Source organism: Coenobita brevimanus, chromosome 53, assembly GCF_032717465.1.
Source record: "Coenobita brevimanus isolate Jiangsu-jjx chromosome 53, ASM3271746v2, whole genome shotgun sequence".
Classification (NCBI taxonomy): domain Eukaryota; kingdom Metazoa; phylum Arthropoda; class Malacostraca; order Decapoda; family Coenobitidae; genus Coenobita; species Coenobita brevimanus.
Window position 1 is genome coordinate 31,291,524 of NC_137006.1, and position 15,656 is coordinate 31,307,179.

Sequence of the window (15,656 nt, forward strand, 5' to 3'; positions counted from 1 at the left end):
TGAAAAATCATTTAGTCTAACCTGGTACAAAGCTTGACTCATATAAAGATACTAATTTAGGTAATGCCACTGGCCGTGCTGGTTCAGAGCGCCGAGGTCGCACGTCTGCTATCTGTGACTCCCACTGTAATTCACCGGGTCAGTGAGGATCACTTGATGGTCGTGATCATCAGCTTTTACCCTCCCGGAAGGGAGCTGAGAGCTCATATAGTCCGATCTAAGGGCAAGGCTGTGACCTTCACACACGCACACACCCGTCCCCTTGCTCAAGGGGGACAGTAACCACCCACTTCGTCAGGGAAACTTTTTGCAACCTGAGCGAGGCGTGAACTCCCGTCTACCAGATGGCAAGCGAGAACGCTACCACTGCGCCAGCGAGCGGCGTGTGTGTGTGTGTGTGTGTGTGTGTGTGTGTGTGCGCGTGCGATTGGACTCTGTAGTTTCTTCCCCCCAGGAATACAACCTGTCAGTCACTTCACATCCAGGTGCCTTCTTGCACTTAGGAGAAAAAGGGCATTGAGCTCGGAAAAAGTGTTCAGCAAATCCGAGCATCAAATAGGGTTTTCTAAATAATGATGACTGTCATCTTTCCTGAACAGGCAGACATGATTCGAGACTATGGGTACCCAGTCGAGATCCACCATGTGACCACAACAGATGGCTACATTCTGGAGCTGCACCGAATCCCCTATGGCCTCAACTCCCCGGCTTCACCCAAGCCTCGCCCAGTTGCCTTCCTGCACCACTGTCTCCTGTGTTCCTCATCAGACTTTGTAATGAATACCCCAGACAAGGCTCTCGGTCAGTAAGCATCTGTTTACAATAAACCCTCAGTATAGGCAACTACGAGTAATTCAGGGGAAATATGAGCTATTTTTTTCAATAGTTTGTGTAAAATAATCTTAAGAATCAACATTTCTTATGTTTCAGCTGTAGTATGTTCGATACATTACGATTTCCGTAATCTTTATATATATATATATATTTAGTGCTTTAATCGTGTATTACCTCAGAAGGTCACAATGCAATTCAAGTAAAACTGAAGTCTGGCCATTCAATTGGTTGACTGGTTCCGTCGTATATAGTGGATCTTGTCTGATATAAGAGGAAGTTGTTCAGTTGGCTTGCAAAATTGAAATTAGGTAATGCAAAATTTGTTACGAAGAGGAATCACTTCAATTTTTTCTTTTGCTTATTTTTTTTCATTAGGTAGTGTAATATCACAGCTAAATGAAACAAAAGCATTTGGGGGCCGAATGGTAATCACCGGCCAAAATATCTTATTGACTAAAGCAATAACTGCCAACAAACCAGATGTGATGAAAATTCACAAAACTATGGACGTCAGTCACCGCGTTAAAAATAACAACAACAATCCACATTAAAAAATATATGGCAGCTGATCAAATCCTCTCCAAAAGTAATTGACTTTGAACATGCACAGAGTTGCTATTTCCGAAGGTTTGGTGAAATATCGTCCACAACTTTACAATATATTTTGGCAACAGTTACACACACACACACACTAGCGCGCGCTGACAAATACTACTTCGCCTTGCCTTGCTAAAGAAGGGCGATAATAAAATTGCCTACTGACATCGATAATGAATGAGAAAAGTAACCATAACAGTTAGGATTTTACCCATACCAGAGTCAGCTATCTCCAACCCAGTAAGATGCATATCATATCTGCAACTGTTGAATATTATTGGAGTAAGTTCTCGTTATTATTATTATTATTATTATTATTATTATTTTTGTGTGTGTGTATGTGTCTGTGTGGTTAATGCTGGTAAATCTACAGTACAACAGAGAATATTTAAATAATAAAATTCCATTCATATTTATTAGGCTTGTTTGTCAGTTTTCCTGATTTGTGCTATCAGTTGTTTTACAAATGTCATGTTTTGGAACACCTGCCTGTCATAAAAACTGATTACAATCCCATGTTGTCCACATCCCCAGGTTACATTTTAGCTGATGCTGGGTATGATGTGTGGCTGGCCAATGCACGAGGCAACACATACTCCCGTCGTCACACCTCACTCTCACCCGATGATAAAAATTTCTGGGATTTTAGGTCAGAATTAATAACTAGTTACTTATTTACTTATTGTGTAGCCAAAGTAAGGAAGCTTTGCCGTAACGTATGGTATTGATTGTCTTTGTAGATATGCAAATGCCGCTTTTTGTCTTTAAAAATAAAAATATTCATATGAACACAGTACAGATATTTCCACAGTTTTAACTGGCTAACTGCATGGTTAACCGCAACTATATTTCTTTCAGATAATGAGTGAGACCACAGCTATATTTCTGAAATGTTTCAGCTTTACCGCTTTTGTGGTTTTCTCTAAAACGTGTTACAAAGAAAACACAGCAGATATGAATTCGGTACTGTACACTATGCTATTATGGCAAAACATTCACCCAAATTTCTCAGCAAACTTTCTATATTATGATTTTCAACCAAATAGCTGTATCTCAATTAGTTTCAGGTCCATTTGAATTTCAAATATCCAATTTATGCACCAAAAGTGAGATTATGACCATCAAAAATAGGTGAAGGTCATTTGTATTTGGCACAAGTACTTGAGTTACCCTAGGGTACCTTCATGTATAATGTCAAGATCAAAAGAAAAAGTGCAAAGAAAAATTATAATACCAAAACAATAAGCTTTGCCATATATAACCGAAACACAGATCTCCACCTGTGGTAAAATGAGGAGATCAATAATAATAAAAATAATAATTGAAATACCGGCTCGGCAGAGTGAGCCAGACACCACCACCCTAGAAGGAGAGTACAGGGAGGTGACCCCCACCCCACAAGATCACAGGGAGGTTGTTTTCACCTGCCGAGCCTTCCGGGCATAAACAACGTATCTCCCCCGTGACATGACACCCCTCTTCCCCGCAGCCAGACAATTGGGCAGTGTACAGTGAAAGTACACTACACTTCAGCAGAGGGAACATTCACCAGAATTGGGGTGGGATTTGCAGTGGCAAGATCCCAAGCAAGCCCTCAGATGCCGAGTCCCCTGGATCAGCCTCCTAATTAACAGAAGACACAGGAGGAGCCTCAAGGGTTGCTCTTCCCTAAGGGAGCAACACCATAGTAGCACACCTTCAGGTATACTGTGGGTGGAGAGACTGTCGGTCATCCATCGTCTGCCAACCACCTTTGGGAGCCGACACGTCAGAAAGTCCACCAGACAACCATCGCCGGCACTCCCAAGGAGGGAGGCAGGCCCTGGGGTATCTGCCAGAGGTGCCACATGGGACAGAATGCCAGTCGTCCCCCAGTGCTGCCCCTACCCTGACAAAAGGAGGTCAGGCTCCACTGGAGCTGCAGCTCCACAGGCCCCGTCCTCCCGACATCACTGGGACAGGAGTCACAGGCCCAGCAGCGGGAGTGCATTCTCCATCGGAGCTGTGACTTTAGCCGGGAGAGCCCGTCAGGTGCCTTCTCCCAGCGGCCAGGGTCTGTTGTGTCAGGAGGAGTCTCCCCTGACCCCTCGTATGCCCCAGTCCCCCATAGGAGCAGTCAGTGACCAACGGGGCTGCCTGACAGAGGGAACGTCCCCCGTACCTCCCCCACACACCCCAGGCCAGAGTTTCAGCAGGGCCTCCCAAGCCTGCCCAGCAGGAGAGCTGGCCCTCAGCCGCTCTCCCTCCGCAAGTTCCCAAACTCCTTCAGAGGGAAATACCTCTTACCCCTCCTTCGGCAAAATGAGGTGCCCCTTGCCCTGCCTCTCTCCTCAAGAGGGTGGGATCTTCTCCTTTAACCCTTTAACCGCGGGCATTATTTTGACCCAACTGCCCCCCCCCCCACAGGGGTTCCAGCCAAAATGTAAACAAACTTTAAACCTTTATAACTCTGCACAGAATAAAGCTAGAGCAAAATATAAGGTACCATTAGAAAGTACTAACCTTCAGCTTTGCAATGATGTAGGTTTCATTACTTCATGGACTTTCACTGGGCGGGCAGTGCCATTAGAAATGAGCGATCTAAAATCACTATTTTTCGCCCCACACACCATTACCAAATGCCAGCCACTCTCTGATAATAATACTGTAAACATGTATGAACACTGCACATACGATAAACACCCACTCTGTGTTCACGGAGGCAGGTAAAAGGCACTGTAATTGCCTGCACTTCACTGCCACGTTAGCAACATTGTCACTCACAAAACTGGATAGAGACTGATGCATGTTTGGGCATGGAGGGGGGGGACCCGGGGGTGGGAAGAGGGAGGCGGGGGTCAGCTGGAGTGAAAGAACTTAATAGCTACTCTCCCTTGAAACAATTGGTGCGCGGAAAAAACACACTGTATTCAAAATATTCACAAACATTCCAGAATAACACCCGTGGTTTGGTCCAGTTTTTTCAATGTCATTCTGGAATGAAACCCACGGTTAAGAGGTTAAAGGAACCCCACCAGAGACCAGACTGGGTGTGACATCCCCGAGGCCAGATGTCCTGTCCTTCCAGCCCCATCCTCCCCACGTGCTGACGGACTATGCCAGGACGAGAGGCCGCAGTCCAGTCATGATGACCACCTCCCGCAGATAGGACTGTGGCCTCCGGAGTCAGTGGGCCTCCCCTGACGCCTGCTGCAGTAGCTGGACCTCCCCCAGAGCAGGTGGCCGCAGTTCCTCCCTCACTGCCACCTGTGTTGGACGAGACGGCAGCTCGGCCAGGGCGCTGCCCTCCCCACAGCCAACCCTAGGCTCGGACTGCCCCAGGTCTGCCCCTGGGACCCTGACAACGACTAAGGGCCAGCACCGAGCAGCACACCACCTGGCCCTCTTCAGCCCTAGCCCAGAGAGCCCCGCCACCTGCTGGGCTGTCGCGGCTAGGGAGCTGCCCACCACGCCACCCACCAACTCCTCCAGGACTTATGGTGACTACACGTACCACCCACTCCTGTACTATACCCCAGACGACCCACCCCCCATGCCTGGCCGCCACCTGAGACTTTCAGCGTAGGCCCTCCTGCCACCCGTGATCTGTACCCTCCACCCCACCAGTACAGTAAGTATGAAACCCTAAGGTTGAGTTCCCCCCAGGGTTTGTGAGCCATACCCCAATGACCTAGCCCCTGCTCCTCCCCACCTTAGTGTGCCCAGCCTCCCTGTGCCGTTGTGCTCCCCAGTGTTTGTGAACCCTACCCCAGTGGACTAGCCACTGCTCCTTCCCCTGGTGGACGCAATGCTGCCCTTCCCCCCTGCTGTGCTATTGTGAACTCTACTACTCGTAACCGTACATGGAGAGTGTGTAGCGACCACCCATGGGTCGGCCTTAGATGTGAAATGTCCCCCCAGCATTACACACAGAAGTTTATGCCAGTGCAATCCTGCACCAGTGTCGCCCCTCCACCCCAATGCCACGAATCCCCAGTCCCGAATAATCCATCTTGCCACAGACCAGATATTACCTCCCTTTCCCCCCCCCCCCGAGTTCCCTCCCTGCGCAGATAGATCCTAGGTACTATATCCTCTCATCTTATGCAACACGCACGTAGCATGAGGTTAGCTAGGGTATTGTCCACGTCATGTGGAGGTATATAACTATCTAGGAATCCATCTATGTCACATGACCACCTATACCTAAGAACTTGAGTATAAACTGCCGTCTATGTCACGTGTTTGATATACTGAGATATACTTCACTGTACACTCTGAGTATGTGAAGCACGATGTATCTCGTGTATCTGTGAAACTTACCTGTGACACTGTGGGAATTACTCCATATCAGGGAAGGTATAATATCGTGTAAAGGTCAAACTTGCTGAACTAGGTGGAAAGGAATTGTTGTTAAAGCTATTTTGAGTCACTGTATATTTCTCAGTTTTGTTCATAGAATATGTGTGTCATTGTCCATTAATAATATATGTGTGCCTTTGGACCAGTGGTGTTTGGACTTTCCTTCCTTGCTGTGACTGACCCGGTTGGGAACAAAGAATCCAGGACCGCACAGAATCTGTGACTGAGAAGTTGGAACTTAGAGTACGCTGCATAACACTGGTGGTCAACAGTGGTTCTTGATCCTGCGGTAAAACAGCAAAGAAAGAGAAATTCGCAAACATGGCTGCCAAACCACACGTATGACTCCCCAAGTTCGACTCCAAACTCTATGACATACACACCTACATGATCATGATCAAAGCTATACTAGATATAAGTTTTGAAAATGACCGCAAAAAGATAACCGTTACACTCCCCCATCTGGGAAAAATTGTTTCGAGTATAGTCACGAAAATAGTCCCAGAGTTAAAATGGGACCAATTTCAACAAATCATGACACAGCAGTCACACCCTCACTGGGGAGAGTTGTCGCTTTTTCCCAACTGGATGCACTAACATATAATGGGAACTTAGATGACACCCTCATCCAAACCCGACGTATTGTCGCCACCGCCTACCCTGGGGCGGATCCAAATACCCTGGACCAACTCACCTTCCATACCCTGCTCAGGATCCTCCCCATAACCATCAGAGATCATTTCACGATCTTTGAACCAATGGGAGACCTCGACAAGGATATCTACGTTGTCAGGCGCCTCCTAGCCATTCACACCTCCCCACAACGCACTGGCACAGCAAGAACAATCCCGAAGAATGGGGCACAACCCTCAAAGCCATGGACGCCCCCCACCAGCAATATCTCACCAACACCACCAAGTGCACCCAGGCCACCACCCACTAAAGGGCGCCCCCCTCCCAAGGAAAACACAAGCCTGATCTCCGTGGACCCATGGGAATTCTCGGCATGCAATCACCACTGCCCCATTCATGAAATATGGGAGCAACTGATAGCTGCCTGAAGAAAAACAACCACCCAAAGCCATCATACAATCTCCTCCATTCATTACCACAATGCCTCCAGCACATTCCACAATCACCATCGCCCCCCACCCACCACCTCTCTAGCGTGCCACACTCGTTTCCCCATCAAGCACATTGCACCACCACCCACCTCCACCAGCCACACAACTGACCCATACACCTGCTATCCCACACCAATACTCTCATCACCCTTGCTCACTTCCACCTCCACAACCACTCCCACCACCGCACCCTTCCCCAACTCCACACCCTCACCACAGACCTCCCACTCACCCCCGAACCAGCACTTCACATCACCTACTCGTACACCCGCCCTCATCCCTGCCACCCCAGTGACAGGCCACCTTACACCCACACCTTCACACACTCCTCATTCCACACCTGCAGTCTAAGCCAAACTCCAGACCAGCTCCCCATCCTCAGTCACCACCACACCAACACCACAGGCCCAACCTACACCCCCACACACATCACGTTCACTCACTCCACCTCATCACCCAGCTCCTGCCAGCCACCCCATTTCCCCATCCTCCTCCTCCACTCCACCACCACCACCCCGCATAACAACCTCAACCACCCACCCACTAACCGCCCACTCCACCAGCACGCCCTCACGCCCATCACCGCCACCCATTCCTCGCTCCACCTCATCCCACGCTCTCATTATTCACCCCAACTACCCATCCCCCACCTCCACCCGCTCACCACCACCCACAGCCACTACTCCACCAGCCCACCCAGCAGCTGCCCATTCCACCCACACACAGCCCCCAGCCACGCCACCTCCCACACCCAATGCCGCTGCTCCCCCACCACCTGCCCAACCCACGCCCTCATGCCTATCACCATCACCACCACCCCAATCACAATACCCCCCTCCAGCATGCCTGCTACACACCCCTCACCTCCCACGCCAATACTAACCGCCACCCGGGCTAGATCAAGCTGCCTATCCTGCCCCCCACCCAGATACACCCACACACCCTCTCCACCCTCCACCCCACCTCCTAACACTGCTTCCCTCACCCTCCAAATCCACCATGCCCCATGGGCCATCCCCAGAGCTCGCTTCACTAAGCCGCTTAACTACGGGTGGCCTCCTAAACGCAACGCAGCCTCACCTCTCTCCAGTCCACAACCAGGCACCATCCATCCTGCCCCTTCACCTCCACCACCCGAGATGAGTATAAAACACATCTTATGGACTCCAACCCAAGGATGCAAGCTCCGCCTCTAGGGCACCGCACAGTTCCTCCACCTTATGCAGCGCACACCCAGACCATCCACCCTCACCATGGTCTACTCCCTGCATCAGCAGTCCAATCAGTGAACCCTCCACTGGACAACCCTCAAATGCCACCTCACACACTTGCACCGCACCCCCACCGTCGACTTTTACCAGCTCCAGTCATGGAGACGTGACTTCCATCCCCGTGACGGTGGTGAAATACCAGCTTGGCGGAGCAAGCCAGACACCTCCACCCTAGGAGGAGGGTACAGGGAGGTGACCCACACCCCACAAAGAGATGATGGGGAGGCTCTTTTCACCTGCCGAGCCTTCTGGGCATAAACAACGTATCTCCCCCGTGACGCAATGCCCCTCTTCCCCGCAGCCAGACCACTGAGCAGTGTACAGTAAAAGTACACTACAGTTCAGCGGAGGGAACACTCTCTAGAATCAGGGTGGAACTTGCAGTGGCAAGGTCCCATGCAGGCCCTTGGACGCCGAGTCCCCTGGATTGGCCTCCTATTTAACAGAGGACTCAGAAGGAGCCTCAAGGTTTGCTATTCCCCAAGGGAACAGTGGCACAGTAGCACCTGTCGGGTATACTGTGGGTGGAGAGAATGGAGAGACCGTTGGTCATGCATCCTCTGCCAACCACCCTCGGGACCCAGCATGTCAGAATGTCCACCAGACAACCTTTGCCGGCACTCCCAAGGAGGGAGACGGGCCCTGGGGTACACTCTGCCAGAGGTACCATGCGGGACAGAACGCCAGTTGTCCCCCAGTGCTGCCCCTACCCCAACAAAAGGAGAACAGGCTCCGCAGGCCCCATCCTCCTGATGTCACTGGGACAGGAGTCCCAGGCCCTGTGGCAAGAGTGCATTCTCCGTCAGAGATGTGGCTTTAGCCAGGAGAGCCCGTCGGGTGCCTTCTTCCAGCCACCAGGATCTGTGGTACCAAGAGGAGTCTCCCCCGACCCCACGTGCACCCCTGTCCCCCATAGGAGCACAGGCAGTGCCCAACGGGGCTGATGGAGGGAACATCCCCCGGACCTCCCACGCACACCCAGACCAAAGTTTCGGCAGGGCCTTCCAAGCTCGTCCAGTAGGAGAGCCGGCCCTCAGCTGCTCTCCTTTCAGAAGTCCCCAAGCTCTTACAGAGGGAAACACCTGTTGCTCCACCCACCCCTCCTGCAGCAGAGCAAGGCGCCCCTCTCCCTGCCTCTCTCCTCGAGAGAGTGGGATCTGCTCCCTTACAGGAACCTCACAAGAGACCAGACTGGACATGACATCCCTGAGGCCAGGTGTCCTGTCCTTGCAACCCCATCCTCCCCAGGTGTTGACAGACTCTGCCAGGACGAGAGGCCACAGTCCAGTCCTGACAACCTCCTCCCGCAGACGAGACTGAATCCCTCGGAGTCAGCAGGCCTCCCCTGACGCCTGCTGCAGTAGCTGGACCTCCCCCAGAGCAGGTGGCCGCAGTTCCCCCCTCACAGCCGCCCCTGTTGGACGAGACTGCAGCTCAGCCAGGGCGCCACCCTCCCCACAGCTGACCCTAGGCCCGGGCTGCTCCAGGTCTGCCCCCAGGACCCTGATGACAACTAAGGGCCAGCGCCAAGCAGCACACCGCCTGGCCCTCTTCTGCCCTAGCCCATAGAGCTTCGCCTCCTGCCGAGCTGTCGCAGCTAGGGAACCATCCACCAGCCACCCACCAATTCCTTCAGGACTAGTGGCGACTACATGGACCACCCACCCCTGTACTATACCCCGGACGGCCCACCCCCCACACCCGGCCGCCACCTGAGGCTCCCAGCGTAGGCCCTCCGGCCACCCGTGATCCGTACCCTCCACCCCGCCAGTACCATGAGTGTGAACCCTAAGGCTGAGTTTCCCCCCACTGTTTGTGAGCCATATCTCAGTGAGCTAGCCCCTGCCCCTCCCCACCTGTGTGTGCCCACCTGCCCTGTGCCATTGTGCTCCCCAGTGTTTGTGAACCCTACCCCAGTGGACTGGCCCCTGCCCCTCTCCCTGGTGGACCCAGTGCTGCCCCCCCCCCCTGCTGTGCTCTTGTGATCTCTAATACTCGTAACTGTATGCGTGGAGTGTGTGGCGACCACCCACTGGTCGGCCTGAGATGTGAAACCCCCCCCCCCAGTGTTACACACAGAATGTTTATGCCAGTGCAATCCCCCCCAGTGTCGCTCCTCCACCCCAATGCCACAAATCCCCAGTCCCAAATAATCCATCTTACCAAAGACCCGATATTACCTCCCTTTCCACCCCCCGAGTTCCCCCCCCATGCGGATAGATGCTAAGTACTATATCCTCTCGCCCTGTGCGACGTGCATATAGCGTAAGGTTAGCTAAGGTATCGTCCGTGTCACGTGGAGGTATATAACTCTAGTCGTGGTGCACGACTTTGAGGTTGTCATTATCGTACCCTGGCAACCTACCTTTCAAAAGTGCGTCCGATTTCGTATCATATGACACACGAATCATATTATTATGCACGAATATATTATACACGAATATTATTATCTATCTATCTATCTATTGCCAGACGCCTCAATCCCGTTTGGGGTGGCCACAAACAAATCGCCTCCAAGTCGCCCTGTCCCCCGCCATTTCACTCCCCTGCTCCCAACTCACACCCCCCTCTCTCATATACCTCTCCACCCCATCCCTCCATCTCATCCTCGGCCTCCCCCTCCCTCTTCCCCCATCCACCTCACTCACATACACTCTCTTCGTCAGTCTTTCACCCTCCATCCTCTCAACATGGCCAAACCACCTCAGTGTGTTCCTCGTAACGCTTCCTATCACATCCACATCCACACCACAACGCTCCTTTATATCCTCATTCGTCAGCCTGTCACTCCACATGACTCCACAGGCTCCTCTTAAATAACTCATTTCCACTGCTCTCACTCTTGACTTGTGTCCTTCCAACAATGTCCAAGCTTCACTTCCGTACGTTAGAGTTGGTATCACAATACTGTCATGTAGTAACTTTTTCACTTCCATGCTCACTTCCCTGTTTCTTATCACTGCTTTCAAGGAACCAGCAACCTTTCTCCCTTGCTGTACCCTTTCAAGCACTTCACCCTCCAAACCTCCATCCTTACTCATTACACTACCCAAATACTTAAACGTACTCACATTTTCCAATTCCTCACCATCTAACCTCGCTGTACGTTCACTGACTTCACCTCTCTCAAAGACAATCACTTTACTCTTCCCTACATTCACCTTTAGGTTCCGTTTCTTACACACTCTCTCAAACTCATCCACCAAGCCTTGCAGCTCCCCTTCGTCTTCACTCAACAACACAGTATCATCTGCAAACAACAGTACAGGGAGTTTCCAAACACTATCCTCTCTCACCAGGGCCACTCCAACATCCACTACCCTACCTTGTACCTCTTTTATTACCCCATCCATGTACAGATTGAACAACCATGGAGACATGACACATCCCTGTTTCAACCCAACTTTCAAAGAGAAAAATTCACTTAGTTCACCATCCACACGCACTGCAGCCTTCGCACCATCGTACATACTCTTCACAGCATTCAACAACTTCCCATCTACTCCATATATTCTTAACACTTTCCACAATCCTTGTCTATCCACCCTGTCATATGCTTTCTCCAAATCCATGAAAGCCGCATACAACTTCTTTCCCTTCTCTAGAAACTTTTCCACTAAAGATCTAAGAATGAATATCTGATCTACACAACCTCTTCCCTTCCTAAAGCCTCCCTGTTCTTCTCCAACTAATTTCTCTGTTCTTTCTCTAACTCTGTCTATAAGTATCCTACCATACACTTTTCCTATTATACTAAGAAGACAAATGCCCCTATGATTACCACACACTTCTTTTTCCCCTTTTCCTTTGTACAAGGGAATAATTATACCTGACTTCCAATCCTCCGGGACTCTACCTTCCTCCCAGGCCAATCTGCACATCTTCCACATCCATTCTACTACTATCTCTCCCCCATGCTTCAGCATTTCACCACGCACTCCATCAATTCCTGGGGCTTTCCCCGATTTAACTTTCTTCATTGCTTCCACAACTTCTATCCTACTGATTTCTTCCTGTCTTCTCACCTCCCTCCTTCTCCCAGCTATTCCCCAGCCACTTATACTCGCATTACTTCCATCCTTTACGTTCAACAATTCCTTAAAGCGTTCTCTCCATCTGCTCACTTTTTCTCCCTTCTCCACTAGAAATCTACCATTTTTATCTTTCACTCACCTGCTAACTTCACTTCCACCCTGTCTTACTCTTTTCACTTCTCTCCAGAACATTTTCTTACAGTCCCTCCACTTTACACTCAAATTCCTTCCAAATTCCTCATCCACTCTCTTCTTACTCTCTCTTACTAATCTTTTCACCTCTCTCTTCCTTTCCACATATAACTCTCTCTTCCGCCTCTCAACTTCTTCCACGCCCCTATTTCTCATCCATTCATTGTATGCTTTCTTCTTTTGTGCCACAGCCTGTTTCACCTCTTCAGTCCACCACGCTGTTCCTTGCACCCCCCTCCGTCTTCTCTTCCTTCCACACACCACATCACATGCTGCACATATTTCTTCTGTAAATATCTTACACACACCTTCCACGTCTCCCATCTGCTCCAATTCATATTTGCCCAATCGTTCCTGCACTTCTCTCTTATACTCTGCCTTTTTCTCATCCTCTTGTAACCTTTCCACTCTCCTTGCAACTACTCCTTCCTCTCGTCTTTCCCTTCTTCTATTCCTCCATCTCACTTGCATCCTAATTCTGGCCACCACCAAGTAGTGGTCAGAAAGTCCACTCCCCCAACCTCTATACACTCTTGCATCCTTTACACATCTTCGCATCCTTTCATCCACACACACATAATCAATCATTGCCTTCCTTTCATTCAGTTCACCACCCACCCTTCTCATCACTCGCCATGTATACCTGTGGATCATTTTATGCCTGAAGAGGGTATTGGCTATCATCAACCCCTTCCCAGCACAAATGTCCACTAACGCACTCCCATTCTCATCTATCTCGGCAGGCACACCCCACTCACCAACTATTCCATCCACCTTCACATTACCAACTTTACCATTCATATCACCAATCAAAAACACTCTCTCATTCCTTCCAAACTTTTCCATTCACACTTCCACATTTGTCCAGAACTCTTCTCTCACTCTTCTAGCACGATCTTGCGTTGGTGCATACACACATACAATCGCCCACATTTGTATTCCAACTTTCAACTTTACCCACATAATCCTTGACCCAACTGATCCATACTGTCTTATGCTCTTCTTCCATCTTTTACTCACAACTATACACACTCCTTCCTTTGCCCTCTCATTCTCACCTACTCCTGCACATATACCCCATCCATACTCCCATTCTCTCACACTTTCTCCTCTCCATTTTGTTTCAGTTATTTCACATACATCCACTTTTGCACCCTCAAGCACCTGGACAATCTCTCTCTCTTTCACCTCATCATTCGCTCCTCTTACATTCCATGTACTCATTACCAAGTACTTTGTCCGATCCTGGGTCGTCATCGTTTGGTCAGTCCTTGTCCGAGGCTTCTTGTTTGTTTTTTTTAGTTAGTTGTTTTCCGGGGAGGGGCACTAACCCTCCGCCAACCCTTTTAGTCGCCTTTTACGACAAGCAGGGATACTGGGGGAGTATTCTTGAAAACCCCCCTACCCCCAGGGGTATTATACACGAACATATTATACACGAATCACTTGCATCTCATATTATACACAAAATCAGGTGCACTTTTGAATGGCAAGTTGCCAGGGCACGATAATAACAACCTCAGAGTCGCGCGCCGCGACTATGGCTAGGCATCCGTCTATTATGTCACGCGACCACGTATTCCTAAGGACTTGAGTACATATTGCCGTCTATGTCACGTGTTTGATATACTGAGATATACTGCACTGTACTGTCTGTGTATGCGAAGCACGATGTATCTGGTGTATCTGTGAAACTACCTGTGACACTGTGTGGGAATTACTCCATATCAGGGAAGGTATAATATCGTGCAAAGGTCAAACTTGCTGAACTAGGTGGATAGGAATTGTTGTAAAAGCTATTTTGAGTTATTGTATATTTCTCAAATTTGTTCATAGAATATGTGTGTCATTGTCCAGTAATAATATATAAGTGTGCTTTTGGACCAATGGTGTTTGGACTTTCCTTCCTTGCCTGTGACTGACCCGGTCAGGAACAAGGAATCCAGGACCACACCGCGTCTGTGACCGAGAAGTTGAGACTCAGAATACGCTGCATAACAATAACAATAATAATAATAAAAATAATAATAATCATCATCATCATAATCGGCAGCATCATCATTATCATCATCATCACCGTCATCATCATCGTCATCATCATTAGTTACCTATTTAATTATTGTTTAGTCACAATGGGGAAGCTTCTTCACAACTATTTATGATAATGATTTTCTTTGTAGTTATGCAAATGCTGCTTTTGTGTTAAGTGCCTAAAACTTTGTATGAACATAGCACAAACTGGCTAACTGTATGCTTAACTATAACCATTTTCCTTTCAGATAATGAGAGGGACCGCAACTATATTTGTGTAAAGTTACATATTTACAGCTTTTGTGGTTTTCTAAAACATGTTACAAAGAAACATTCTGCAGATTTGAATTCGGTACCTTCCACTAGGCTCAATGAAAAAATATTTAGCCAAAATTCACAGCATTTTTTTTTTATCATAGGATTTTCAACCAAAAACTTTTATCTCAATTTCTGAAATATTGTTAAGAAGCAAGATTTGTCAGGTGCTTGAGGAGCATCTCAATGTTTCCCGATGTTTATGGTAGCTAGTTCTGGTACGAGTCAGAGTTGCCAGTTTGCCTGCTGTTTGTGAGCATACTTATTTTGTAAGTTATGCATTAATTATTTTGCTCTTTTTCTTTATAATGTTTTATTTAGGTGACTGCTTGTTAAATTTTGTAATTTAAGTTCATATGGTAAATGATTTAGAGTGTTATGCAATGTAAGAAAACTGTGGCATGTTTTGATATCACCGAGTTGGCAACTGTTGTTCTCGTACAATGTGAAGTTTCTCGAAGGATGGATAAGAAACTAAAACAAGTTTAGTTGGTTTTCAGTTCAGTTTGAGTGCAGTGTAGTGCAGTGTCAGTTTGTATATTTTCGGTACTCGTGTGATAACAGTGAAGTGTTGTCAGGCATTAAGTGTAATAACAGTGAAGTGTTGTCAAGCATTAAGTGCAATAGCAGTTAGTACAGTTTGTATAGCTCCAATGCTTGTAAGAATGGTGAAGTGAATTTGGAAAGCATTCAGTGTAATTATTTGGGAAGTAAAGGCAATGAACTTGAGAAGCCATTGTTTATTTTCGCCTCAGCTGATCTTGTGTGCTGTACACCGAGAGGCTAACCATGGGAGGAACAATTCACTGGGCAATGTCCTTCCTGTACTGAACTACTGCTGTTGGAGTCTGTGGCAGTGTGGGGTGGGGATGTAACATTGGTGTCAGGAGTGGGATTTCTAGAAAGTGCTGCAGTGG

The 15,656-nt window shown here is 48.7% G+C and overlaps 1 protein-coding gene across 1 annotated transcript in view; it reads left to right on the forward strand.

Annotated features, from left to right (window-relative positions):
• Window positions 1-605: 605 nt before the first annotated feature.
• The window catches only part of LOC145400660 (lipase 3-like), a 128,801-nt gene continuing 113,750 nt past the window's right edge, over window positions 606-15,656 (forward strand). The window contains exons 1-2 of the mRNA XM_080273093.1: window positions 606-801; window positions 1,966-2,080. Of these exons, the coding sequence (XP_080129219.1) occupies window positions 606-801; window positions 1,966-2,080 (311 nt within the window). The remainder of the gene's footprint in view (window positions 802-1,965; window positions 2,081-15,656) is intronic.